The sequence below is a fragment of the Hemicordylus capensis genome, chromosome 5 (assembly GCF_027244095.1).
Source record: "Hemicordylus capensis ecotype Gifberg chromosome 5, rHemCap1.1.pri, whole genome shotgun sequence".
Lineage (NCBI taxonomy): Eukaryota > Metazoa > Chordata > Lepidosauria > Squamata > Cordylidae > Hemicordylus > Hemicordylus capensis.
Window position 1 is genome coordinate 103,502,559 of NC_069661.1, and position 26,583 is coordinate 103,529,141.

Sequence of the window (26,583 nt, forward strand, 5' to 3'; positions counted from 1 at the left end):
TTACAGGATGAATGTTACCAAGTCAGGCAGATATTTGCTCAGAAACTTCATAAAGCACTGGTAAAATTACTGCTCCCATTGGAGTATATGGCAATATTTGCATTGTGTGCCAAAGACCCTGTAAAAGAAAGGCGAGCACATGCAAGACAGTGCTTGCTTAAAAATATAAGTATACGACGAGAGTACATTAAGCAAAATCCTATGGCCAATGGTTAGTAAATGTGTTCACCTCTAATATCTTAACTTCAAATACTGTTTTGATATTTGTATATGAAGAAAATAGTGATAGGATTGTTTTGAGTTGCCATGCCTGATTTTTACATGATAAATATAATTTGCAGCTATATTGCATAATAGTAAAACTATGAAATATCCCTGGTGGTTAGTATGCATATGTTGGTTGCTTATGCAGCTTTTATGCTGTGTTCCAGAAAAGCTGTTATCCCTCCTGCCTGAATATGTGGTACCATACATGATTCACTTGCTGGCTCATGATCCAGATTTTACAAAACCTCAAGATGTTGATCAACTTCGTGATATCAAAGAGTACGTGTCCTACATTAGACATTTGAAAAATTGTAGATAGAAATTGATTTGCTATGTAATATATGTCCGGATATTCTGAACATAAATTATTTTTATTCTAAAGAAAAAGCATTTCACAATGCTTTTTGTTAAGCAGGCACAATACTGAGAGTATCTCAGGACTGCTTAATCAACAGGAGTATCTAGGGTGTGATACGCTGAATCCATTAGAATGGGTTCTGCACCTGCGTGGAAGCCTCTAGGTGTCGAGTTCCTCAGCTCCTTTTCGGCTCCTGCACCCCACCCTATGTGACCACATGCCTGTTTAAGGCGGGAGGGGCGCAGGCACCTTGGTTCCTTTGCAACTGCCGTAAAAATCGGTTCACTCGGTTTCTTCAGCTCCTCGTTCTGGTTCCTTTATTACTAACGTTTTCTTCTAAAGTTCTACTATCTTATTACGGCTATTACAACCTTGGACTGTGTTTTTGATAACGTTTCTTGCTCTATGATTCTGTTTAGCAACTGATTGGACTGATAATTGGCATTTTCGACCTTGGACTGTGTTAGATGACGTTTTGTGAGTACCGGACTGACTCTGTTGATTGTGGGCTTTGTCCCCGCCTTAGAGGGATATGGATACCCCTAAACAAAAGAAGACTTTTAAATGATGTGAAAAGTGTAGAGCAAAATTGCCCTCTCAAGATGCCCATAGTTTATGCTTGTTGTGTCTGGGTGAAGCCCATAACACGTCAACATGCAAAATTTGTCAATCTTTCTACAAGCAAATGAGAAATCAGGAACTTTGTTTGAGAGCTTCTATCTATGATGATGTTCTGGTCGCGTCTTCGTCATTGTCAAAAGAGGTTCCATCGTCACCTTAGGCACATGGCTCAAGGGCCCTGGGTTCCAGCCAGTCTGAAACCTTGTTGCCCACCGTTAAAACCTCGAAAAGACAGGGGGACAAAATGATGACTGCGAACAAGCCCGCACAAAAGACACGGAAGCTGTTGAGACCGACGTCGACTCAAGATGTAGTCTTTGTATCGATATCGAAGCCTACGATGTCAGAGACCCCTTTGACGTCACAGTCTGCATCGGCAAAGTCTCCGGCATCACTGGGAGCTGGTTTGTCCACCTCGACATCGGCCTTGATGCCTATGGATCCATCGACATAGAAAGAGTCAGAAGACCACACTTGGATGTCGACACCACCCTCAGCACCAGGGCAACAGCCTTCGATGTCAACACTGCCTCCGGCATCAGAGCAACAGCCGTCGATGCCAGAACTGCCAGCTTCGTCGATATCAATGCAAGTGTTAGTCATAACACTTCCCTATCAGCACAAACAGTCTTTCTGGGAGCAATGTCACCAAGGCTTGCTTATGATTATGAGGGGAGCAGGGCTTGGAGGCTGAGCGTGTTGGGTTCTTTGAAGCCACAGGTTGGCACCTACAGCCTGCCAATTCGTACATTGTCCTCAGGGGATGCCCCTCCTGCTCCACCAGTCTGGAAGGTGCAGTCCTTGACAACTTCTACACAAACTTTACAGCTGATGTCTACCAAGCAGACGCAAACCATTATGCGGAAGGTGTCTTCTACAGCTGTTCAAACAGATGAACCATCTCCACCTACGTACTCACGTTTGCCATCACCAGGCAGGGGTCCTTCGCTGTGCTCTCCTTCTGCCGTTGCATTGTTGTGAGCAGCCTGGCTGTCATTAACACAACTGTAGTCTACCAGACTACTTCAGATTTGTTATCCGTGAGATCACGTGCATTCAGGAAAAAGGAGAGGGAAGAATGAAGGCATTCCCAAACACAAAATTGCAGTCTAAAAGCTTTATTGAAGGCTAAATGATTACATAGAAGCAATTTAGCAAACAAGCAAAATCAATCACATGTCTCATCATAATGTGTAGGTCCAACAGCAATTAAAATCATTTCTTTCATCCAACAGAACAGCATTAAAAGCATTCGTCTCTCTCATTGGAAATGAGCTAACAGCTGACAGAATATTTTCTCTCACTGACTAGGAATGAAAACACTTTCCTATCTCACTCAGAGTCCGTTAGCAAGCTCTGTCTCTTAGCAATGAGGTCTTATCTCCCTGCTCTCACCACAACGATACAAAACATTTCATCCACAGTGCAGACAGAGGGAGAAAGCCACGCACAATCCATGGGCCGAACAGCCAGGCTTGAGAGGGGAGGGGGAAGCTAAGAGCTCATCACTGATGTGATGATTGTGTGCCAAGAGGAGAGAGGGGGGGGAGGAGGGATGGGAACAGAGGGGGAAGAGAAAGGATGCAGCTAGAAAGCAGAGGAGGAAGAATGATTCCACAGGTGGTGAGAAAGGACAGGATCAGAAAGGTATGTTAGTGCTGGAAGATCTAAACTGAAGGTAATCTCTAGTAGATAAGCAATTTACCAGTCCACGCCATTAGTAGCTTGGTCAGGACGCCTTAAGGAAAAACACCGGGAGGACTGGAAACAGTCCAAGCAGCTTAGGTGAAAGGCCCAGGAATGGCTAGGGAACACAAGCTGTGTTCACCCATTAATCCAAGGGGCAGGGGACACCTCTCCCTTGTCCGGGCTGACATGCAGCTCCCCGGGTCTCAATATCTTCCCCTGGCAGCTTCTCCTTTTCTCTGCATGTTCCCATTTCTACTCTGGAAGGGGTATGCATGTCCCCTTTTATAACCTCTCCTCAAACCTCCTGTTGTATCTCAAATCAAAAACAGCCAAATCAAATCTGCTAAAGTCGCCATCCTAATGTAAACAATTCCCCAGTCTCGCATCATTGGCATAATGGGTCCCAGGCCTGACTTGTTTACAAGTCCAGATGGCAACAATCCTGTTTACTCATGGCTTGACCGGTCTGTGGTCTGCTCTCAAAGTTTCGTTGACACCTTCAATTCCAAGAAATGTTATTAAGACCGTTGGACAAGCCCTATCCTGACAAAGACTCTCCCACTGCAAACCATCCTACTGGCCTACACTCTGCAGAAAGTACAGCCTCCTAAGTCCATAAAAGCACATTCTACTAAGGCTTATGGTGCACCTGCAGGCATATCCTTTCAGGACATCTGTAAGGCCGCCACTTGGTCTTCTTAACAGCCTTTTGTAAAACACTATGCTATTGACTTATGCTCTGCAACGGAGGCGAATTTTGGGAGAAGTGTCCTAAAATGAGTGTTACAATAACTCTACTGCTCCCTCCTCCTCTATGGAGCTAACTAAACACCCATTCTAATGGATTCAACGGATCACGCCCCAGATAAACAGGTTGCTCACCTGTAACTGATGATATGGTGGTGATCCATTGATATCCATTAGACCCTCCCGAACCTCCCCTCCACAGTAGTGCTTACCTTTTTATAGTAGAACGTATCTACTACGACAGATTTCTCAACTGCTTTGGCGGTCTCCAAGGAACCGAGGTGCCTGCGCTCCTCCCGCCTTAAATAGCTACATGGTCACGTGGGGCGGGGCGCAAGCACTGAAAAGGAGCTGAGGGACTCAACACCAAGAGGCTTCCATGCAGGAGCAGAATCCATTCTAATGGATATCAACTGTTCACCACCAGATCATCAGTTACAGGTGAGCAACCTGTTTATTCATTTTGGAGATCTTACTCTCCTCTGTTGTTGATTTCATTTATAGCCCACTCTTCCTGTGCAGAACTCTGAGTCTTCTACATACAGTGGTCCCTCGACTTACGAAGATAATCCGATCCGAACGCACGTTCGTAGGTCGGAATTTTCGTAAGTCGAAAAGCGCATCCACGGAGGTCCGGAACACTCGTAAGTCAAGGAAACCGCATCTAAAAATTCGTAGGTCGAGGAAGCCACATCTAAACCGGCAACGACTTCCGGTATTTTTTGTCGTTCGTATGTCGAAATCTTCGGATGTCGAGTGCTTCGTAAGTCGAGGGACCACTGTATTGTTCTCAGCCAATCTCTTACCAGTTTATAAGCCAGACCTACTTGGCTTCAACTGAGAACTGGATTGTTTATCTTCAGGTCTTTCTCTGGACAAGGATTGCCTTCTGAAATGTTATAGAACAGAGAAGTGGGCTCACAATTGCAGGATGAAAATTAGTTTCTATGATAACTGTGTTTTAGATATTGAGTCTTGTTGGATTGTCCCTAAATTGGCTTTCACACCAAATTCTGCTAATTTGCGGGAGTTAACACTCCATTCTGTATCACTTACTAAATTTCTGGACCATATTTTCCCCAGTCTGCTTACTTTCTGAACTCTTAAGGCCTGCTTTGTGTGGTTCCAATTCATCCCTTTTTCCTAATTTGTAGGGCTGTGCATAGGTATTTTCAATTCTGACCAAAAAAAAAAATGCATCTTTACTGTGGAGACAGGCACTCCCATCACAGCCAGCTCTGCACAGTACCTGCTATTTCTGTGCCAGGAGAGGGGGTGCTTTTCAGTGGAGTCACTTGGGGGTGCCAAAATTAGTAGGGACATGCATTGAAATGTCTGACATCTGGGAACTGTTGTTGTTCCCTGCACATTTCCCCTTCATACCCCTCTGGTATCCCTATGTGACTCTGGTTCCACTGAAGGCCTTCCCTCCCCAGTGCTGGAAATAACAGGTACTGTGTGAAACTTGCAGCACTGGGGGAATGGTGTGTTTTTGTTGGAATCAGAAATTCTGATGCACAGCCCTATTGGGGGTGCAGGGCAGTGTTCCCTCTAGCATGGATTCCCATATGTTGTTTACTGCAAATCACAGAATCCCCAGCTGCAATGGTTTTTGCTTGGAGATTATGGGAGTTGTAGTCAACAACATCTGGAAATCTCTGCTAGAGGGAACACTGGTGGGGGCCATTTTCTAGATTATGTGGTTAGACTCATACAATATGATTGGACAAAATGTAAAACTTGAAGGAGGTGCCATCAAACCCAGGTATGCCTTGCCTATAGGGAAAGGTGTTAAGGTTACATATGTTTCTTGGTATTTGTATTTTATTAGGTGCCTGTGGTTCATGTTGGAAGTCTTAATGACAAAGAATGAAAACAACAGTCATGCTTTCATGAAAAAGATGACAGAAAGCATCAAACTTACTCGGGATGCACAGTCTCCAGATGAGCCAAAGGCCAATGAAGTAAGAAATGTCGTGGAAAGAGAGGGGTTTTCAAGACAGTTATTGAATAAGATGGACAGAATGCTTCACTAGGCCAAAATTTATCAGATAATTTTAGTTTTAAGGACCTTGTGTTAGCAATCTCATCATTAAAAAGCAAAAAAAAGAGTCTAGTTGTCATCAAGAAAAGTTAAACATAGTTTTTAATTGTCCTGTAATGCTGAACATAAGCTGTTGGACAAAATACAATAATTAAAAACATTAAATATACTTTGATTTTTTTTAAAAGAAGGCTATCTAATCCATTATATTCTTAGTGCTTTTTTTACTATGCTGTTTTGATCTCTGTAGGGATCCCTGGTCACTCACAACTGGGTCTTCTGCACCTGCGCAGAAAACCGCGGAAGAATCTTTAGCTCCGTTTAGGTGCACGCTGGCCCTTTAAGACATGGTGATACCGGAGCCTTCAAAGGGTGCCTATAGTACCAGCAGTAGAACGCCTCCCTCTTCAGTTCCTTCTCGTCTGCTGCTCGCGCTACCTCGGGAGGATCTGCCCCGGTTTCTCTCTGTTCTGTAAGAGATTAGAGATTGTTCTTTCTGACAGATCTTTTGGGTTGACGGACTGTTTTGTGACTTCTCTTCTGCCTATCTTTTGGACTGTTTCTGACTTGTTTTTTTGACTGTGACTGTTTCTGGACTTGGCTTTGCTACCCCTTCTGTTTTGGCTTTTCTCTCTGATTTTTGGACTGATCTTGGACTGCTTTCTGGCTGCGTTATGTCTAATCCTAAATATTTTACATGCTGCTCAGTTTGTAAGGGCACCATGCCCTCCTCTGTTGGGCATTCGGATTGCCTAATTTGTTTGGCGAATTCTTATAACACCAGCATTTGTGCAGTGTGCCTTTCCTTCAAAAAGAAAACACAAGTCATGAATTGTGATTAAAGGCATCGCTGTATGAGAACATACTCTGACTGGGAAACCGCCTTCACCACCTTGCAGCACGGTGCCTGGCAGGTCGGCACCCTCGACATTGATCTCAGTGCCCATGCCCTCGATGTCCATGCCTTCAGTGTCGACTGCCTCTTTCAAGAAACCATTGGAAAGAGTGCAGTGAAAGCATAGGCATAAGCATGATCATGTCCATTCAGTATCTTCGGAGCCCTGCAAAAAGAATGAGAAACATAGCTCCACGGGTCTTCAGACAAGGCTAAGTCGGCTTCAGTGATGTCTGCCTCAGCGTCAGGATTGGCGCTGAAGGACTGTACTTCGGTACTGGTGAGCATGCCTTTACCAATGTCAGCACAGCCTCAAACATCTTACCTTCTGCGTCCGGCATCAACGTCGAGACCCTCCAGCACAGCGACCTCAACGTCTGTTGGACCTCAACTCTTGACGTCTGTTGGACCTCAACTCTCGACACCGAAGCATTCGGCACCTGCTACCTTGGTGATTAAGGATCCACTCTCAACTCAAGGAGGCACTTGACGCTAAAGGCACCGTTTATACAAGCTGTTTCGGTGCCAAATCAGTTCTCGTCCTCAACATCGTCTGCGTCGATATTGGCGCAAACCGAACTTCATCCTTAATCTTATCACCTCTCACCAATTTGTTTGACACCGTCGTTGTCAATAATTATTTCCCACATGACTACTCCGGTACAGTCGCCTTTGCGTTCTTCACCGGAGACCCTGGCAACACCGTCTTTTGAGTCGTGTGCGCTCCAAGTTCTACTGCGACAGGAACTTGAGCACCTGTTAGATTCTATAGACTCAACCTTGGATGTAGAAGAGCCTGATTCTTCCAGGCCAGTTCCTAAGACCAGCGTGGTGTAGTGGTTAGAGTGCTGGACTAGGACCGGGGAGACCTGAGTTCAAATCTCCATTCAGCCATGATACTAGCTGGGTGACTCTGGGCCAGTCACTTCTCTCTCAGCCTAGCCTACTTCACAGGGTTGTTGTGAAAGAGAAACTTAAGTATGTAGTACACCGCTCTGGGCTCCTTGGAGGAAGAGCGGGATATAAATGTAATAATAATAATAAGAAGAAGACGACTCCCCTGGGTGGCTGCCCTTTCCAACACCACAATGCCTGTCGGCATTCCCCTTTAAGGAATGGTTCCATTTTTCAATTTTGTGTGCCCGCTGTGACGTTCTGAATTACTATAGCTCCCCAAGGGTTTTTGACTTGCCTCACCTTAAGCTCAAGGAATGTTTTTGTCCTCGTTTTCTTTATAGCTTCCCAGCCCTTCCTTATGGCTTTGAAGAATATAAGCTTTGGAACACTATGCAGCTTAGAGAGGCTCTACCAGATCCACTGCATGCTCCTCCTGTGGATCAGTTTAAGGTGCTGGCTGTTCCACTGGTTACCTCTAGGCCTTGTACGCCAATGCCAAGGGCCCCACCACTTACACCAGTACAACTGGTCTTGCCGGCTCCTGAACATCCACATGTGTCTGCTTGGCTTCTTCTGCCATTGGTTTCGGAGCAGCCATCTGCTCAGTTGCTTCCCACTCCTGCTGATCCTCTTCCTCTGGATCCAGATTCAGAAGACTAATCTTCATATGGCTCTGACCCTGAGTCGGACATGTCAGAAGTACACGTGGGAACCTAGCCTGATGATAACGTAGGCAATAGGCTTTCAGACTCCCTATTGGAGGAGACTAAGTCCTACCATGCCCAGATCTGAGAGATAGCTGAAGCCTTAGGCCTAGAAACTCCACCACCGGAAGTTACAGTTACTGATCCAGTGTATAGTTACTTGTCAACTTCCTCTGTGGCACACCCCTTGGTTCTCCCAATGTTGCCCTCTTTAGTGGCAGCTGCTAAGACTACCTGATCCACACCAGTGACTGCCATGTTGCCATGTAAAAAACTGGAGAACTTGTACCGTATTCAGGAAGCCTCCTGCTCCTTCCACTTGGCACCAAACTCACTCGTGGTTGACTGTGCATTCCATTCAAAGTCCACACGTAAGCACTTGTCACCAGTGAATAAGGAGGATCGGAAGATGGACTCGATAGCTAGACAGTTCTACTCCTCGGGCTGCCTCTCCCTCAAAGTGGCTAACTATCTAGTCTGTATGGCCAAATACCAGCAGTTCTTACGGGACAGTGTGAAGGAGGAAGCAGCCTCCCTTCCCTGAGCCGTTCAAGGGAAAATTCCTAGCTACCCTTTTGAAGTCAGCAGACCTCACGCAACAATAGCTGAGTACAGCTAAACACCTTTCTGAAATGGAACCAAAGGCGTTGGCTGGGTCTGTTGCTCTGCAACCCCATGCCTGGCTCCGCTTTACACCATTGGAACCAGGGATGAAGGACAAGATGGAAAATCTCCCCTTTGATGGGGAAAGATTGTTTTCTAGTGATACAGATGATACCATGGAGAGATTGAAGTCACGTTTTACAGCAAAGACTTTTGCACAATCTCAACCATCGTCTTCCAACCATCAAAGGTATCAGCCGTCTTTTAAGCAAAGATACCAGCCTCGCCCTTCCCAAGGCAGAGGCTCTTACTGAGGTGTTTCTAGGCAGTACTCAAGGTGCCATTACCATCAGTGTCAGAAGGGTCAGCAGAAAGCAAGTCCCAAGAGCAGCCAAAGCAGTCCTTTTAATGCTTCAGGCCCAGAAGTATGTCTTCCTCTCTCCTCAGCTGACATCTGCTTCGCCCCTTACCTATCTGCCTATTGTCGTATAACAACAAACACCTGTGTTATGCATAGTATGCAATGGCTATGCAATTGAATTTGACTCTCCCCGTCACATGGGCATAAAATACACCCACACAATTCCTATCCTTGAAGAAGAGGTAGCCTCGCTGCTCCAAAAGGATGCCATAGAACCAGTTCTGCCTGTTTTCATGCACACTGGGTTCTATTCCAGGTGGTATTTGCCCCATCCTGGACTAAAGAGAACTGAACAAGTTTGTTCAAATCTCTACATTTCATATGATCTGTCTACAGTCAATCTTGTCACTCCTGTGGAAGGAGGAATGGTTTGCATCTCTAGACCTAAAAGATGCTTACTTCCATGTATCCATACTCCCATGGCACCACCAGTTCTTACCCTTCTGTTTGGGTACCCAGGGCTACCAGTATAAGGTGCTCCTGTTCAGTCTCTGTACCACCCCATGGAATTTCATGAAGTGCATGGCTGCTATCATAGCCTGCCTCCATGTTCAAGGTGTGTCAGTCTTCCCTTACTTGATGACTGGCTTTTCACAGCAAGAAACAAACCTACTTTGCTGTCCAACTTGCAATTTGCACGCTCTCTCTCGCTCTTCTGGTAGATCTGGGGCTCACTGTCAATCTGAAAAATTCAGTCTTGACTCCCCAGCGTACCCTCCAGTACATAGGGGCAGTCCTGAATGCAGGTGAGAAATGTGTGTACTTATCTGCAGAATGCATACAGGCCATTTCTTCCATGGTGGTTGCCTTCCAGTCTGCTCCCAGACAATGAGTTCATTCCATTCAGCTCTTGTTGAGCCTGATGGAGTCTTGTATGAAGACAGTGGGAAACAAATGCCTCAGGATGAGGAGACTCCAGCTCTGGTTGCTGTCTGTCTTCAGGCCAACTCTGGACAGCCAAAACAAGTGGTTAGTTGTGCCAGTTAATATCCTGCAAGACGTTCTTTGGTGGACCCAACCGGACTCCCTGACGCAAGGAGTCCCCTTTCTGATGCTGAACTCTATGATATTGGTTACTACCAATGAGTCCATATGGGGTTGGGGAGCCCACTGTGGGACTTTAAACTCACAGGGCCTATGGAACACACCTATGGCCATCCAAAATTTTATTTATTTATTTTACATTTGTATATCCCGCTCTTCCTCCAAGGAGCCCAGAGCAGTGTACTACATACTTAGATATTCTGGATGACTCCCTTAATCAAGATGTCTCCTTCTCTACCCTTCATGAGTGAGAGCTTAGTGATACTATGTTGTCAGACCTCTTTGTCTCTTGGGCTACACTCACTGTTTGCCATGGTGGATAATACCAAGTGCTCTCTGTTCTGCTCCAGGGCAGGCCTAGGCAGTGGATCGATGGGAGACGCCTTCCAACTGCGTTGGCAGGGTAGGCTTTATTATCTTTTCCCTCCTTTCCCATTGTTGTCCAGGATAATAGGAAAGATCCTCCAACAATGTGCACAGTGCATTCTGGTGTGCCCCTGGTGGCCCCAGCAGCTGTGATTCCTGGCTCTCCTTCAGTTGTGCAAGTACACTTACCACCGCCTTCCACATCGGTGGGATCTCCTCACAAGGAAAGGAGGCCAAGTCTTCCACCACGCTTTGAAGTCCCTCTCACTGACAGCGTGGAGGCTGAACTTCTAGACAACATCCTGCTAAATAAATGAAAGAAGGGCCTCTACTAGAAGGTCCTACAAGTGCAAATTGAAGTGCTTCACATCTTACGCCTTGCCGAAAGGCTTTGACCCTCTCCAAGCCTCAATAAGACAGATACTCCTTCATCTCGCTCACTTTATTTATTTATTTATTTATTGTTGAATTTCTATACTGCCTTTCATTAAAAACAACCCCAAGGCGGTTTACAAAAGTTAAAAACATACAATAAAAATGACAGGTAAAATATTAAGCTAAAAATATAAAACAAATCTAATTTAAAAACTATAAAATACAAGCATAAAAACACATAGACACAAGAATAAAAACACATAGAAGCAGCTTAGAAATGGTCATGTAAAAGCCTGGGTAAAAAGCCAAGATTTAAGAAGCTTTATAAAAACTGTGATGGAGTCTGAGGAGCAGATGGCCACTGAGAGAGCATTCCAAAGTCTGGGGGCAACAACAGAGAAGGCCCGGTCCCGAGTGCATGACAAACGAGCCTCCTTCATTGTAGGCACCCGGAGCAGAGCCCCTTCAGATGACCTTGTCAAGCGGGCAGCAACCCTTGGGAGCAGGCGGTCCCTCAGATACCCCGGGCCCAAACCGTTAAGGGCTTTAAAGGTCAAAACCAGCACCTTGAATTGGACCCGGAAACGAACTGGCAGCCAGTGCAGCTCTTTCAGGATGGGGTGTGATGACAAAACCATAGCTGCCACGTTTTGCACTAGCTGCAGTTTCTGGATATTCTTCAAGGGTAGCCCCACGTAGAGCGTGTTACAGTAATCCAGCCGTGACATGGGTAACCGTGGCCAATCTGCCTTCTCGAGAAAGGGACGCAGCTGGCGAAGTTCCACTTCAAAGGGCTAGACTTTCCAACATTTCCATCACGGTGCATCTAGATGCCATTTCAGCACACCACCAAGGCAGGGATGGTAAATCTGTCTTTGTCCATCCTGACCCCAAACAGTTTCTAAAAGGAGTTAACAACCTATACCCTCCGGTGCGGGTGCCCATTGAGCCTTGGAGCCTCCCACTTGTGCTGTCTGCACTTACAGAGGCCCCCTTTGAACCATTACTGTCTGCCTCCATGAGATTGCTGTGTCTTAAAACCACCTTCCTTGTTGCCATCACATAAGCAAGGTGGGTCACTGAACTCACTGCACTATGGGTGGACTCCCCTTACGCCAAGTTCTATCCAGATAAGGTTATCCTTCATCCAGATCCTAACTTCCGCCCTAAGGTTGTATCAGACTTTCATATCAACCAGGACATTGTATTACCTACCTTTTTCTGTGACCCTTCAACGCCTCTTGAATGTTCTATGCACACCCTGGACATCAGGTGTCTCCTTATTTTTTGAACCACACTAAGTCATTCAGGCGGTCAAACTATTCGTCTCCTATAGTAAAGGTCTTGCCATTTCAAGACAGAGTTTGTCCAATTGGCTAATTTAGCTGATCATCTTTTGCTACAAGAAGCAAGGCATTCAACCGCCTTCTAAGATCAGGGTGCATTCCATTAGGTCCATGGCTACCTCAGCTGCCCACATGTCGGGCATCAGCATGAAGGACATCTGCAGGGCTGCTACCTGGTCCTCGGACCTGCCCTTTGTCTGACACTATGCCTTGGACTTGCGATTTGCTTCAGATTTTGATTGGGCCATTTTAAAGAAAGTACTGTAACCACTAGCACCCACCTCCTTTTTACATCGGAGCTAGCAACTCACCCAGTTGTGAGTGACCAGTTTATCTACAGATAAACTTGTAGAGTTTATCTCCCCTACAGAGATAAACAGGTTGCTTACCTGTAACTTATGATCTCTGGGGGGATCCATGGTCACTCACAACACCTGCCCGGCCGTCCCTTCTGCTAGCTTCTTTTTTATTTATACTGTTTACATACCTGTGCTGCTGTGATGCTTGCTGTCTTCTCCTCTGGGAGATGTTCGTTTTCTTGACAGCGGCTGTTTCAGAGGGAAGTGCTCTACTGCTGGTACTATAGGCACCCTTTGAAGGCTCCGATATCACTATGCCTTAAAGGGCCAGTGTGCGCCTAAACTGAGCTAAAAATTCTTCTGTGGTTTTCTGCGCAGGCGCAGAAGACCCAGTTGTGAGTGACCATGGATCCCCACAGAGATCATAAGTTATAGGTAAGCAACCTGATTTTTCTTTGCCAAAATAAAATAAAATAAAATTTAAAATCCAGTAAAGTTTTCCCTACAGAAGATGAATAATGTGGCTGACAGGAGTATGAAAGTAGGAGCCCACATATTTTGACTGACCTTTGTAGCCAAGCTAAAAAGTGTAGTCATGAGGATCCTCTCCTATGAGTTCCAGTGCAATTTTGATATGTGTTTACTCAAGGTCCTACTGTTTTCAGTGAGACTTGTTCCCTGGTAAGTGTGCATAGTATTGCAACCTAATCCCTGACCTTGCACAGAGAGAGACAGTACAATTGTCTCCTCCCCTCTCAGCTCTAGGTTTATTGCTGGATACGTAGGTGGACAAGGATGCTCTGTGCAACTTTATGGGTGGAGACCATTCCTGTCCACCTGCTTTCTCCAGCTGGGAGGAGAGCAACAGATTGTTTTGGTCCTGAGTGGGTGAAGTTCTCAGGGCACCACTGCTGCCCCGTAACAAGGCTGCCAGCCCCAATCTCCTCCAGAACTGGAGGAAGTGGCCAAGGCTTATTTTGGTGCTGGGCAAGGATGAAGCTAAGGGTGGTTTGACTGTCCAGCACCAGAATACCCAACTCGAGCCTTCTTCTCCAGCTTGGAACTGGAGAACTCTCTGGGAGATTTCCTGGTAGTTGTGCTATGCCCTCTGAAGCTTAATGCAGCTGAAGGGACAAACCTGTCCCCTCCCCAGTTCCAACCTGGAGAGCGAGGTTGGGGTTCCTCTCGTCACCTTCACCAGAAGGCAGTGGAACACTTTCATAGTGCTAGCTTGCTGATTTCTGTGTTTTAGGAGGCTAGTACTGTAATGGTGGTAGTGGTGTTTTTGTTTTTGCTTGTTTTCCCCCAAAGTGCACGGTAGCTTTCAAGGTACTGTTTATATACATATATTATTTTTTCTCCCTCCTCAGAAACTCTATACTGTGTGTGATGTGGCCCTGTGTGTTATCAACAGCAAAAGTGCTTTATGTAATGCAGATTCTCCAAAGGATCCTGTGTTGCCAACCAAATTTTTTACACAACCTGAAAAGGTAATTCTGTGAAGTAATGGAAACAAATCTGTGACTTTATTATCTAGTTAAGCATAGTTTCAAGTGTGGCCAAAGCAAGTAGTTTTCATTTCTCTTAATTGTCTTTGCTAAATTATCTGTTTTTAGACCATTTTCCAAATCCTGTCCTATTCTTTCTCTCCAGTGAAACAGGATGCTGGACTGGATTGGCCTTAGGCCTGATCCAGCAGAGCTGTTATGTTCTTACGATGTATGCTACTAAAGTTCTTTGCAATCATTTTGTAGATGTCCTGGAATGTTGGATCTTTAACTGTTGCTGCTTCATTATTTTAGAAGTGTCAAGTAAAATTTCTATAGTATGTGGGATCAAATAGCATCCCAATACAAGCTAGCCATGAAATGAAGAAACTTAGGCAAAATGTTGTTCTGTTTAATTTTAGTAGCCCAGTGTTCTTTAGAAGTAAGGGTTTATAAATTGCAAATGTTCTACCCTGTTGCCAGCAATATAATTTATTATCCAGTCTAAGCACTTGTACTAGCCCAGTGGAATTCTGGCCTTTTTGCAAGGTTGGGGGAGGAGCTAATCTCCATATATTACAAACTGCTTTTGAAATTATTCTCTATTCAGCAGTATTTTGTCACTTAGCATGAGCAGCTGCTGTTGCGTGGAAGGGAAGCGTGAAGCACCTTTAGGTTCTCGGAACTAATTTTACAGTTCTTTGGCTCGTGGCCCATATTTCAGATGAAAATTACATTCACTAGAAAAAGCTATTTAGAAGCACTAGTTTCTGAAAATGGGGTGGGGGGATTTGTCAGTTGCTTGTCTAATATTTTGAGAATGAGAATATGTTTGAGTTAAAAAGAAAAAAAATTAAGTATCTCCTCTCTTTCTTGCAGGATTTTTGTAATGACAGGAATTACATTTCAGAAGAAATGAGAGTTCTTCTTTTAACAGGAAAGGTATCATTTGTTGTCCTAGGTCTTGATTGTATATGGTTGGCAATCAGCTATGTAACATAGTTAGCAATCAACTCTTGCATTTCATTACTTCTCAGAAAATTGATATAGAGAATTGACTGAATAAAGTCCAACCTGCAGCCCATTTAATCAGCCATGTCTCCAATTAAATCAGTGTACTCCCCTGATTTCAGTGGAACTAGCACAACTAAGTAATTTGTGGGCTGTGTCCCAGCTTTGCCATAACTGACCAATATATTTCATGCAGAGGATGTGAACACTTCTACATTGGTCATAAGGAGTAAACAAATTCTAAGATTACATGGTAATTACTGGCTGATTAACGAAGCATGCGTGCTTTGAGGGACTGCAGGGGCACAGCAGGAGCCCTCACAACTCGCGGATTCCTCTTGCATGTGTGCTGCTGCGCAAGAGCCATTAGAGGCCCAGTTGTTCCCTGCACTCCAGAATGGTTCTGAAAGATCAGAAATGTGTTGCTGTGATGAAATGCAGATTTGCACCTTAGCTCAAGAATACCTGTTAGTTCCACTCCACCCTGAGTGCTCTGAATGGGAGACATTCCTCCCTTTTGTTACTGAATGAGGACAGTCCTTTGCTTTTGTCCTCTAAGGGACATCAAGCCACTGACTGGTACTATTTGATTGGCATTAAAAAGAATAATAATTTTGCACTCTTTCTGCACCCAGAGTTAACCTCACAATAGTGCAGATTAAGCATTCCTTATAATCCTGGAGCAGTTTGCACCTATGTTTGTTATATGTTTGCGTTTGCTCTGTTCTTGGAATGAAAGATGAGGGTCTTCCCCCGCTCCGCCCCCCAAAACACACACACACCACCCATGGGGCTATATTGCATTTGTGGTGCATATAGCTATTTGAAAAAAGATTGTTCTTAGCAGCACACAAAAACTCAAACATTTACATTGGGCTAGTGGTAGTTGCAGCTACTTAATTATGTCATGTGGAAGTGCCTTGTGGATATAATTGACTGTTCGTATATTAAGAAGTGAATTTTCATTATTGTACAAAAAAAGTCTTAAATAAATTGGTTATACTATCAGTGCCATGACATTGTGTACATACATGTACCTCAAGCTTAAATGAACCTACTGTTGTATATTTTAGCCCAAGCCAACTGGTGTATTAGGTGCAGTGAATAAGCCTTTATCTGCAACTGGAAGGAGACCATACATCAGAAGCACAGGACCAGAAACTGGAAGCAATAATAATGTAAACTCAGAGCTGAGCTCACCTGCAGGAAATAGATCAAGGTACACTGCTTTACAGCAATATAATTCAGATTTTTTTAAAATAAAAAGCTGTTATGTGAAGAGACTTTCCTTTGAATATGGCATTGTTCTGTGTTCATCTTAATCCAGGTAGAAAATGGCCACTTAGATTTCTTGATTAATTGTCTTAAGGATTCTATTGCAAGTATAACTGGAAAATTACTCCTGCATTCTTATAAGATTATTGTTAAAAAAAAAGTTTTGTTTTATTAATAATATGTTTTGTTTTTCTTAATAAAGCTAATGAGCTAGGCGTTATATAGGCGAACCCCATTATCCATGTGTGTGTGGGGGTTCCGTTCTCCACTACAATCATGGATAATTGGGCATTAATTCAATAGGGGGTGGGGTTCCCGGAGACTTAAAAATAACAGAAAAAACATCAAAACAGGGCGGAAATAATTGAAACAAAATTGCCCTACCATGCTTTGTGAGTCTACAGCTGTCTCACAATGTCCCCCAAATGTCTGAAATGGCAATTTTTCCACAGTTTTTTGCAGGGGGGGAGTTTGTTTGCTTTAAATGAGTCACAAAATAGCTCCATTTGAGAAAATGGTAGGTGGAAATGATCTCAGAGGTCATTTCCAGCCACCCCAAAACTGCGGATACTCGGAATTAACCTTTTTTTAGCCCCCACCCCCAGCAAGTACTGAGGTCAGGTGTCCGTTACCCAGCCGCGGATGCCAGGTCCATGAATGGTAAGGTTCACTTTTATGTATAACTGATACAGTATAAAATGTTTACATAACTTATAATGACCACCAGAAACTGGTTGTAGATTATAGATACCCTAAACTGTCGATATTAAAGCATTTTATCACTATTCCCAAACCTTTAACCAAGGAGATCAGTCAGTGACTTCTTCTAGATCCGAAGCCCTAGGCTTGCCCTGAAAACTGCCTAGGCCTCTGTCCAGTTTGCCACAGCTTCTGGTGTGAGGAGCCCCATGACCTTTTAGAACACACAAAAGGCGTGCCCTTCAATTAGTAGGCCAGAACAGCTTGGGTGGGATGAGTCCCACCATTCATATGCTTCTTTATTAAGCATCATCTTTTTATACAATGATAAGAGTATAGACACTGATTTTTAAATAAATCATGATGACTTATTGATAATTGCCAGTTTCTCTAGCAAAAATGTTCATTCTTTACTGATTATGGAGTCTCCAATAATGTAACAAATGATTTGCATATGCAAGTTTATTTGGAAATTTTAATGCAGGATTAGTTTTGAAATTGAGTTTCTGTAATGCAGAACATAATTTAAAAGTACATGATCAAAAGACAAGTGCATGATTAAAACTTGCAATTTCAGTATGTTAGATTTGCTTCTCTTATGGAGATAATGAATTTGGAAAGCTAAAGGTAAAAACCACAATTAAGCACAGAGATAGGCACATTTAAGCTACTGAATTCAACAGGTTTAAGCGTGATTACTTTGATGTATCCAAAATAAAGAACTAATTGATAAACATGTGGTGCTGCAAGGTCATAAATAAAAATGCCATTTTATCAGTTCGAAGTCCTTTCTTTGGAGTGTGTAGCACTTAGACAATCCTAATTTGTCCTTTATAAGAACTTTAGACAAGAACTGTCAACTTCGAAATGCACCTTGATTGTTTTTTATTAATCAGTTAATCAAATTGACATGGAGGAAAATATTTTAGTTTCACATAGTTACAAAGAAAAGCAGATGTATATCATTGATTGATTTATTTTTATTCCTCCAATAGGGAACAGAGCTCAGACATATCAGAAACTGGTGTCAGTGAAAATGATGAAAATCCAGTGAGAATTATTTCCATCACTCCGGCAAAAATAGAACCTGTAAAGAGCAAGGTATAGTCGAAATACTTAAAAGACTATCTATCTAGCTAACTTGGCTAAAGAAGATATCTCAGAATTGCTGTTTCTATTTAACTGCTCCACTTTCTTAGCCACATCATGAAAACAAACCCCAGTTTAATAATCCTAGTCAACATCCAGACTAACTTTCTGTGGACACATCAGGTTTTTCCATTGCATGAGGATAGTGGGGTGATTTTAATCAGTCCTTCCCTTCTCTCAGCAAATGCTTGAACCCCCTAAACTAGTTCAAGAGGCACAAAGTTGTAGTATCCTCAGGCAGATAGTTTTGTTAGGCATAGGTGGCTTCAGAGGGAAGCTGGGATTGCAAAAAAATCTTACCTCCCCGCTTACGCAACAGCAAAAACCTAGTGCATCCATGAAAGGTTGGTCTGGATGTCGACTGAAAGAAGCTGAGTAGTTAAAGCAAAATGTTCCTTTATTATTAAATACCAGGGTTGTCTCTGATTTCTTTTATGTTCATAATGTTTTGAGTTTGGGGTTTAATTTTAAAGGCTGAAGTAGCATGGAACAGTAGTAGGTATACAATGGATACAAGAGTTCAAGTTCTTCCTCAATTATGAAACTTGCTGGGTCAATCACTATGTCTCACATTCATTCATTCATTTACTTATTTATTTAGTACATTTGTATACCACCCTGAGCCATTTTGGAAGGCTGGTATATAAATCAAATAATATACCGCCCCATACAAAAAAAATCCCTGGGCAGTTCACAATATGGGGTAATTTTGAGGATAAAGTAGCTTGTGAGGACTCATGTTTCATACCACTACCCAGAGCTCCTTTAAAGGAAAGGCAAGATGGAAATATACTGGCTGGCATCTAGAATAAGAGTTGTACACAGGGAACACTTCTGCTCATACATGAACATGGAAGAGAAGATGGTTTTCAGGAATCCCCCTTTTGCTCTGCAGTTGCCTATGTCTCTCAGAAATATGAGGCTTGGAGGACCTTCAGGGACACAGTGGCTCAGATACCAAAATGGATGTGTAATGGAGAGCTGTGTGCCTGTTTCAGCAGCCTTCCCCACTGCACAGTAGGCACAGCTTTAGTAGGAAAGGCTGCTGCAGCAGGCACACATACACATTTTGGTATCTGAGCCACTGTGTCCCTGGAGGTCCTCCAAGCCTCATATTTTTGAGAGGTATAGGCAACTGCAGAGGGAATTCCTGAAAACCATTCTCTCTTCCCTGTTCATTGGATTATTTATGCTGTGGTAGTTGCAGAGATGTTGGTGGAGTTGCATTTAAAACTATGCTTCAGAAATGCTTGCACATTTCTGAAGCTGGTATAATTCCACCTTTTGGGACATTGCTAACAACAGACAAATAATTCATTTTGTTTTCTAGGAGATAAACTCCGATCAGGTAACACAAGGAAATGTTAGTACTGAGCGTGGGAAAAAAAGAACTGCAGCAGCAGCTGGAACAGAGAATATTCATCAAAAATTAGAAGAAAACAAAACAGATGAGACGGGACAGCCAGCTCCTCCCAAACCTAGGAGAGGACGTCCACCCAAGTCTGAATCTCAGGGCACCACAGCAAAAAATGCTGAAACAAGTAAACCATCTGGTAGGGGACGGAAAAGGGCAGCACCAAATCAAGAAGGTCCAGGAGGATTAGAGGCAAGTAACGCCAAAGCACCAAAACAGCAAGACACAGTGAAAAAAGCAGTACCAGCACAGAGACAGATTGATCTACAAAGGTAAATTTTCAAACACAGAGACACCGTTATTCCTACTCAAAGAAATTTTTCTGAATTTCAGAACAAGTTTGCTATAATACCTGATGGTATATAATCTCAGATTGTCATGTTAAAATTTGAAAAGGGGCTTGCGGTATATTGACCAGAAACCCAGAACTATTTGTACCTCCTGCACACTCCTCCCTATGCTTTTTCCTGTTGCTTTCCTTGACTTGCACCCTCTCCTGTTCCCTCTATTTTTCTCTCTTGCCATCATAGTCCCTCCCAAAGAATTCCAAATTATTTCAAAACTGATATGTAATTCTATCTGTGTGCTTACTTTTCAGAATATGGAGTTTTCTTTGCACACAACTTGAGATTTTTTCATTCAAAAAGCAGCCTTCAAACATTGTTTTCTGATTAATGTCAAGGTGGAAGAGTGTGGAAGATTGCTTACAAAACACTCTCCTATGGCATTTACTAAAACATTTGCTTTAAAAATCATCATTTACAAGTTCTTGTTCCTCTCCAGTTGACACTGAGTTCTAGCCAGCAATGCCTACTGGTGAGGAGAAAGGAAGTGTTGGCTGCTTGACCTTGCAGAATCAAAAGAAGCAACCACATGTGCTTCTCCTTTCCCTTCATGTTAGGTAAGGGAAACTGGCAGTCTGGAGCTAGGTGGCCAGATTTGGCTTTTTTAAAGCCAAATTCTGGCTTACGGCCCATTTGACCCACGAGTATACCCCTTAGGTTCTGGCCACCCTGGCTGGAGGTGTAATCTGCCCCCTCCCCCCAGGTTCTCCCTTGTCATTATGCACCTCATTTCCTTTATCCCATGCAGGTTACGTCAAAGGCAAAAATCTCCTTAACCCACCTTTGTCACTTCTGTTGAGCTTTGATAGATTTCTCCCCTTGTGCACCCCAGTGCTTTCACCAGTTTGCTTATGTAAAGGAATAGAAAACTGAGGTCCATAAGGGGTGTTCAGAGACAAAGAGAAGTGGGGTTAAAGAGCCCTTTGCATGTGTCTTGGTTCATATGGGAATCAGTGGATAAAGCCAACATTCAGGAGTCCACATATCCCCTCACCAGGGGCAAATGTCCCTCTATTGGCAAGAATCTCTGTTTGGGGAATGAGATATCAGTATCCTCTATTGTATGCAAAGAACTCAGAAGAGGGGCAGAGTTGTTCTTTCACTTTGTGAGGTGATGGTGTGAGGGATTGAAGAGGGAGCGGGAACCTCACCTTTTTTTTTTCTTCCTGAAGGTTCCTCAGGCATGCTAGGAGGACCAGCAACTGCAACCTGAACCCAACATCCAGGCTCAGCTGTAGAAATAAGAGAATGTATCTGGGTGTTGGATCCAGCCTACTGCTGTTCCTCCCAGCACATCTGTAGAACCTGGCCCCTTTTTCTTTCTTTCCCAGTAACAGCAGCTTCTCCCCATGTTGTCTGTCTGTGTTTGATGTTGAATAGTGGCAGTGACACAGGGATAGAATTGGAGCAGCTTTCTCCTCCATGGAAAGGTAGACCTGGCTATGACTCTGTTCAGAGCGTCTCACAGGTGGGAGGCTCTCTCCGGCCCATTGCAGGGCAAAGTGGTGGAAAGACTTCTTGCCTCTTGAGGTTTCTGCACACACCAGAGGACTTGGGGAGCGGTGGTGGTTGGTGCAGAGTGAACACAAATAACTGGCAACACCAAAACTTGTGAACTCCCTTCCAGTGTTGCTGATCCCCAACACTCGCTCTTGTCCAATCTAAATATGGTTCCTGTTAAGAATTAGTTGCTGAAGAGTTAGAGAGAGGAGAGCCAGCTAGTTTTATTCTATGGCTTTCCCAAGACAGTATTTAATTCTATTTCTGACCTGCCTTCTGAACAACTGCAGATTGATCTATTGTCAAAACTATGGGGGCTCTGGACTTGTGTTTTCAAACCTAGTCGCCATCAAGACTCCGCAGGTGCTTGCCAGATGGCCAGTGGTGATAATAAATCTTCCTGGCAACTGTCTGCCCCTTGATGCCCAGTGCAAAGTGAGAGCCCCTTTCCTCAAGTTCTCCACACATTTTCAGAGAGCAAAGGGGAGAGGGGTGCCAGCTGTGAGAAATAGATAGCATTCCTCCCTTGAGTTCTCCAAATGTACGGATAACTCATCGGATAAATCTTGTCTCTCTCTCTTTGGACTTTGGAGATACTTCGAAGCAGCACAAATTTCACTTGTTCCAAAGACTGGTACAAATGGAAGGCCAAATCAGCCTTTCCCCCTGAATCCTTTACATTGTAATAGGATTTGTGGTCTAGTGGTGGTCACAAATAATAGCCAGGTACAAAAGTTGTTAACTGTTTGTGAGGCCAGACCTCCATACTTTATGGTAAGGTACTTCAGAAATTGAGAGGGAATCTCAAAAGCAATTTGTCATGTCACAGAGAGGTTGGTGATCAAAGAAGAAAAGTGTGGAAGCCCTTGAGCTTGTCTGTAATCCCATCAGCCTTGTATTGTGGCCTGTTGGGTCATGACAACCCTATGACACAGGCATGTAGCAAAGAGAGAAGTTTATTGAGCTCTTGATGATGGGCTGCCATAATATGACGAGTAGGTTTGGTGGGTCACAAATGTGCAGGCTTGACCTTGGTCATGTCTGAAGTAGCTCTTTGGGTTCCAGTCAGAGACTGAAGAGGGATTTCATATTTGGAATTGGGTTAGGCAGTTTAGCAATCTGAGATTTTAAAACCTGTAAGCCAGGAGCTACCTATTTGGTTTGCTTTAAAACTATTTAACAGCATACATTTCCCAAATAAATATGGATAATTTAAAAAACTCGATAAGCTATAATCATGTACACTCATAAAGTACAGTGATACAGTCCTTTATGTAGATCAGTAGTCTGCCCTTTGGAGGAGGATTAAGCAAATGCATGCTGGTCCATGGTGGTTTCAGTTTTGAAAAGCAGGAATCACTTTTTCTCAACTCTTAAGGACAGAAGTACAGTTCCAAGCTTGATTTAGTTAGAATTTTATTCCCAAATGATATTCCCATTCTAACATTTTTCAGAAGCAAGGTGCTGGGAAGTGATGGAGATTCAGTGTTGGAGGTAGAATCAAGTCCGGGATATTCTCCAAGTGAAATGGATCTTTTTAAACTTTGTGAGAGCAGCCAGGAAGACACTGAGGAAACAGAACTAACAGAGGGAGGCTTCCTGAAGGTGCAGCAGGCAGCGTATACAGGGCTCTGTTATGTATTGGTACAATCATGGGTGCTGGAAGGAGGTGGTTGGTAGTCGGTTTTTGGTTGATGTGAATGTTGGATATCACTATAGCTTATAAATGGATAATGCAAGTTGATCAATTAGAAGATCATAGTATTATACTCCCATGTTTGACTACAACTCTTCTGCCAAGCCTTTCTAGATTAATGCTAAATCATCTTTATAATCACTCTCCTATATTGTTGCAGTATGCTCAAATATGTCCATGCTTGGAATTAAAAATAATGCTTTATAGGGCAATTGCTGAGTCTTCTGTAAATGCATATTGCTCATCTTCAGTGAAATTTTGATCAAGTCTTTAAATTCTACATTGTGCTGATGTCTTGGGTGAAAACCCAGCTTATTACAAGAAATCAGATATGTCCTTAAAGGAGGCAAAGCTCATTTCTTGGTTCAGGTTGAGCTTTCTTTAGCATGTTTGACTTACTTAAATTTCTTATTTTTTTCCTCCTTGCAAGGTAAAAAGAAAACTTCCTCGCAGAGTGAGGAAAGGAGGGGCAAACAAAGGCATGCTCCAAGCTTCTGCAAAAACTAAGAAACTTCCTGTATAAGAACTGAATACTTCTGAACACACAGCTTTCAGCCCCGAAAACAGAAAGAAAACTCTGCTTCCCTTTCAGATGAAATTACTCTGCAGAAACTCTTGAGAGAGAGGCTAAAAGCATCTGTACTTATTTCCCCGAGACTTTTTTTATGAAAAGTCAATAATTAAGCAAATTGCTTAACACTTGATTCCAGTTTCTGCAAATCTGGAGTTTAAAAGTGTGTTACTCCATTAATTTTCATGCTGCATTTTTTAAAAGAAAGTCAGACGGAGGTCCTTACAACAATTATACAAATACTCAGACATAGAACCAGGTATTTGCCCACTTTTTCGCAAGGAAAAGTAGACACCTACTGAATGAATTTTAAGCCAAGACCCAAGGAAATTAACTGAATTCTCATTTGCTTTACTTTTGGAGACTCTTCTGTATAATTCTTCCCACTTGCCTACTTTCCAGCAAAAATAAGATGTACAGATTTTGGTTCCTGCTATAAAAAGTCACATAGTGACAATTTTGATACATGTTGCTTTCTGACTTTTATCAGAGTGGGAGACTAATCACTTGATTGATTTGCAAGTAGACATTTCATCTTTTTTAATTTTCTCCTCCACTTTAGTTTAATATAATTTGCAATAAATGTACATATTGTTTGTTTTATAAAAACTTATATTACTTCTAAGTGGGTTTACTCCTGTGGTTCTGTTGGAATATTCTAAATTTTAATGGAGTAAAGAGAGCCCGGCATTTGATTTTATAATGTTTGTCACCAGATTTTTATTATTGATGTAAAAAATCAATTTTTAAAAATAGTTGGACTTTTGGCAGCTTTGTAAGGAACGTTGGAAATGTTTAGGATTGCTCTCAATTTTAAGCATTGTGCTGATTGAAAATAAGTCTGTTTTTATGTTTTTGTCTTCCTGTCCCGGCTCACTTTTTTTAACGTTTAATTTAGAAAACTGTTGCATCAATATTAATTTTTCTGGCATTGTTCGGCATACAGTGTACACTTTTATGTACACATGATCATATTTAAGTTTGTTGCATAAAATAAATGCTTCTAGGTGTCATGTGGTTTGTGTTCATCTTTTAATCTTTCTATAATTTCTGCTTTGCCAGTTTTCAACATCATCTCACAACCAGGAAAATCCTTGGCACCTACAAATTGATGATGGTCCCAAATACTTTTCCTTATCCCTTCACTGGGCTGGAACTAAAATTTGATGGTACCTAGGACTTTTAAGTATTGTTTCCAGCCTAAACATAGCTCAGGTCACACAATTTGATGTGCTGCAGACTTATTTGTGAGAGAAACAAATTAGTGTGTGTTCTGTTTATTTGTTCATACATAAATACATACTTATATCCTCCTATCCATTGTGGTGATGTACATAGGATGTACTCATCCAGACTTGGGCCTCCTTAGCTTCAGCAAGGTGGCAGTATCATGTGCCCTCGGACCATCCCCTGGGACATCATGAACTGCAGTTCCTTTTCCCCTTAGTATCTTTGTGATGATCTGGTATCCTTCACTACGTGGGTTATGTACCTCCACAGTAGCTCCCACAGAAGAATTTTCAAGCTCCCCAAGCCACTCTGTAGCACTCGGTATATTTGGCGTCAGAGTGCCTTTTTGCTCAGTTCCTTCTCAACCACCGTTGCGTGTGCTTCCCTCAGGATTTGTTCCTCAGTCATGCTTCGTTCCTGAAATAAAAAGATTCATTTTTTGAATTCTCAGTTTTTCGACTGTGGTTCACTTTCTACTCTTTCCTTTACTGAGAGAACTAATCCAAATTGTATTTGTACTGATGGATGCTATTAAAATGTTCAAGGGGTGTATTTCGTGCTGCTGGTCACTTCCATAATCTGACAGACATGATCTCTGCCTACTTTGCCTTGGAGAGGATCATATTGTCTGAACCTGCAAGATTTGCTTATCTTTTTTGAAGCAAACCAGGAAAAGCAGAGAATTAAGTTTCTGCTGCTTTGTATGAACAAGTGTACACTGTTCCCCATTGGAGAACAGTGACCATGGTGTGATCCAGTTCAGTTTATATGCGAGTGGAATATTGCCAAGGAAGTCCAACATGGATACATTGGATTTCAGAAGAGGAAACTTCTCAAAAATGAGGGGACAGGTAAAAATGAATCTGAAAGGCAAAGTCAGGAGGGTCAAATCACTCCTGAAAGCATTGAACTTATTTAAAAACAAAATAATAGAATCTCCGTTGGAATGTATACCAAAAAGGAGGAAAGGTATGACCAAGTTCAGGAGGACACCAGCATGACTAACAAGTACAGTTAGGGAAGCTATAAAAGGAAAGACGGCTTGCTTTAGAAAATAGATGCCCTTCCCAAATGAAAGGAACAAAAAGGAACATAAACTCTGGCAAAAGAAATGCAAGGAGACAATAAGGCATGCAAAAAGAGTGTTTGCGGAGCATATAGCTAGAACTGTCAACGGCAATAACAAAAAATTCTTTAAATATATCAGCAGAAAACCTGACAGCAAGGTGGTTGGACCCTTGGTAATCCCTTTCATGCCTGGTTTGCTGATTTCCTACGGAGGATAAGGAGCAGTGGTCCCTCTAATTTTTTTTCATCTCTGTGCAGAATGAATTTTGTTCTGGACAGCAGTATTAAGGCAGTGCATGTGCACGTGCACGTATATTCAGAATGGGGCCTTCCTGATTCAATCTGAGCGGAATCTAAAATGAACTAAGTGGACATCCAAAAACTTGTGAGCATGCACACGTGTGCACACCTTAGAGGGAACGGTGATAAGTAGATTGCAGAGAAGCTGAATGAGTTCTTTGCC

The 26,583-nt window shown here is 42.9% G+C and overlaps 1 protein-coding gene across 5 annotated transcripts in view; it reads left to right on the plus strand.

Moving 5' to 3' along the window:
• Nucleotides 1–24,835, plus strand: part of PDS5A (PDS5 cohesin associated factor A) — a 130,914-nt gene extending 106,079 nt beyond the window's left edge. For 3 of the 5 annotated variants that reach the window (XM_053252359.1, XM_053252363.1, XM_053252361.1), the window contains 10 exons: nucleotides 7–211; nucleotides 432–546; nucleotides 5,514–5,646; nucleotides 14,047–14,166; nucleotides 15,043–15,105; nucleotides 16,248–16,393; nucleotides 18,144–18,249; nucleotides 19,628–19,983; nucleotides 23,010–23,160; nucleotides 23,682–24,835. In XM_053252359.1, coding sequence (XP_053108334.1) covers nucleotides 7–211; nucleotides 432–546; nucleotides 5,514–5,646; nucleotides 14,047–14,166; nucleotides 15,043–15,105; nucleotides 16,248–16,393; nucleotides 18,144–18,249; nucleotides 19,628–19,983; nucleotides 23,010–23,160; nucleotides 23,682–23,774 — 1,488 coding nt within the window. In that variant the 3' untranslated portion in view covers nucleotides 23,775–24,835. The remainder of the gene's footprint in view (nucleotides 1–6; nucleotides 212–431; nucleotides 547–5,513; nucleotides 5,647–14,046; nucleotides 14,167–15,042; nucleotides 15,106–16,247; nucleotides 16,394–18,143; nucleotides 18,250–19,627; nucleotides 19,984–23,009; nucleotides 23,161–23,681) is intronic. The other 2 variants (XM_053252360.1, XM_053252362.1) reach the window with 2 other exon arrangements.
• Nucleotides 24,836–26,583: the final 1,748 nt, after the last annotated feature.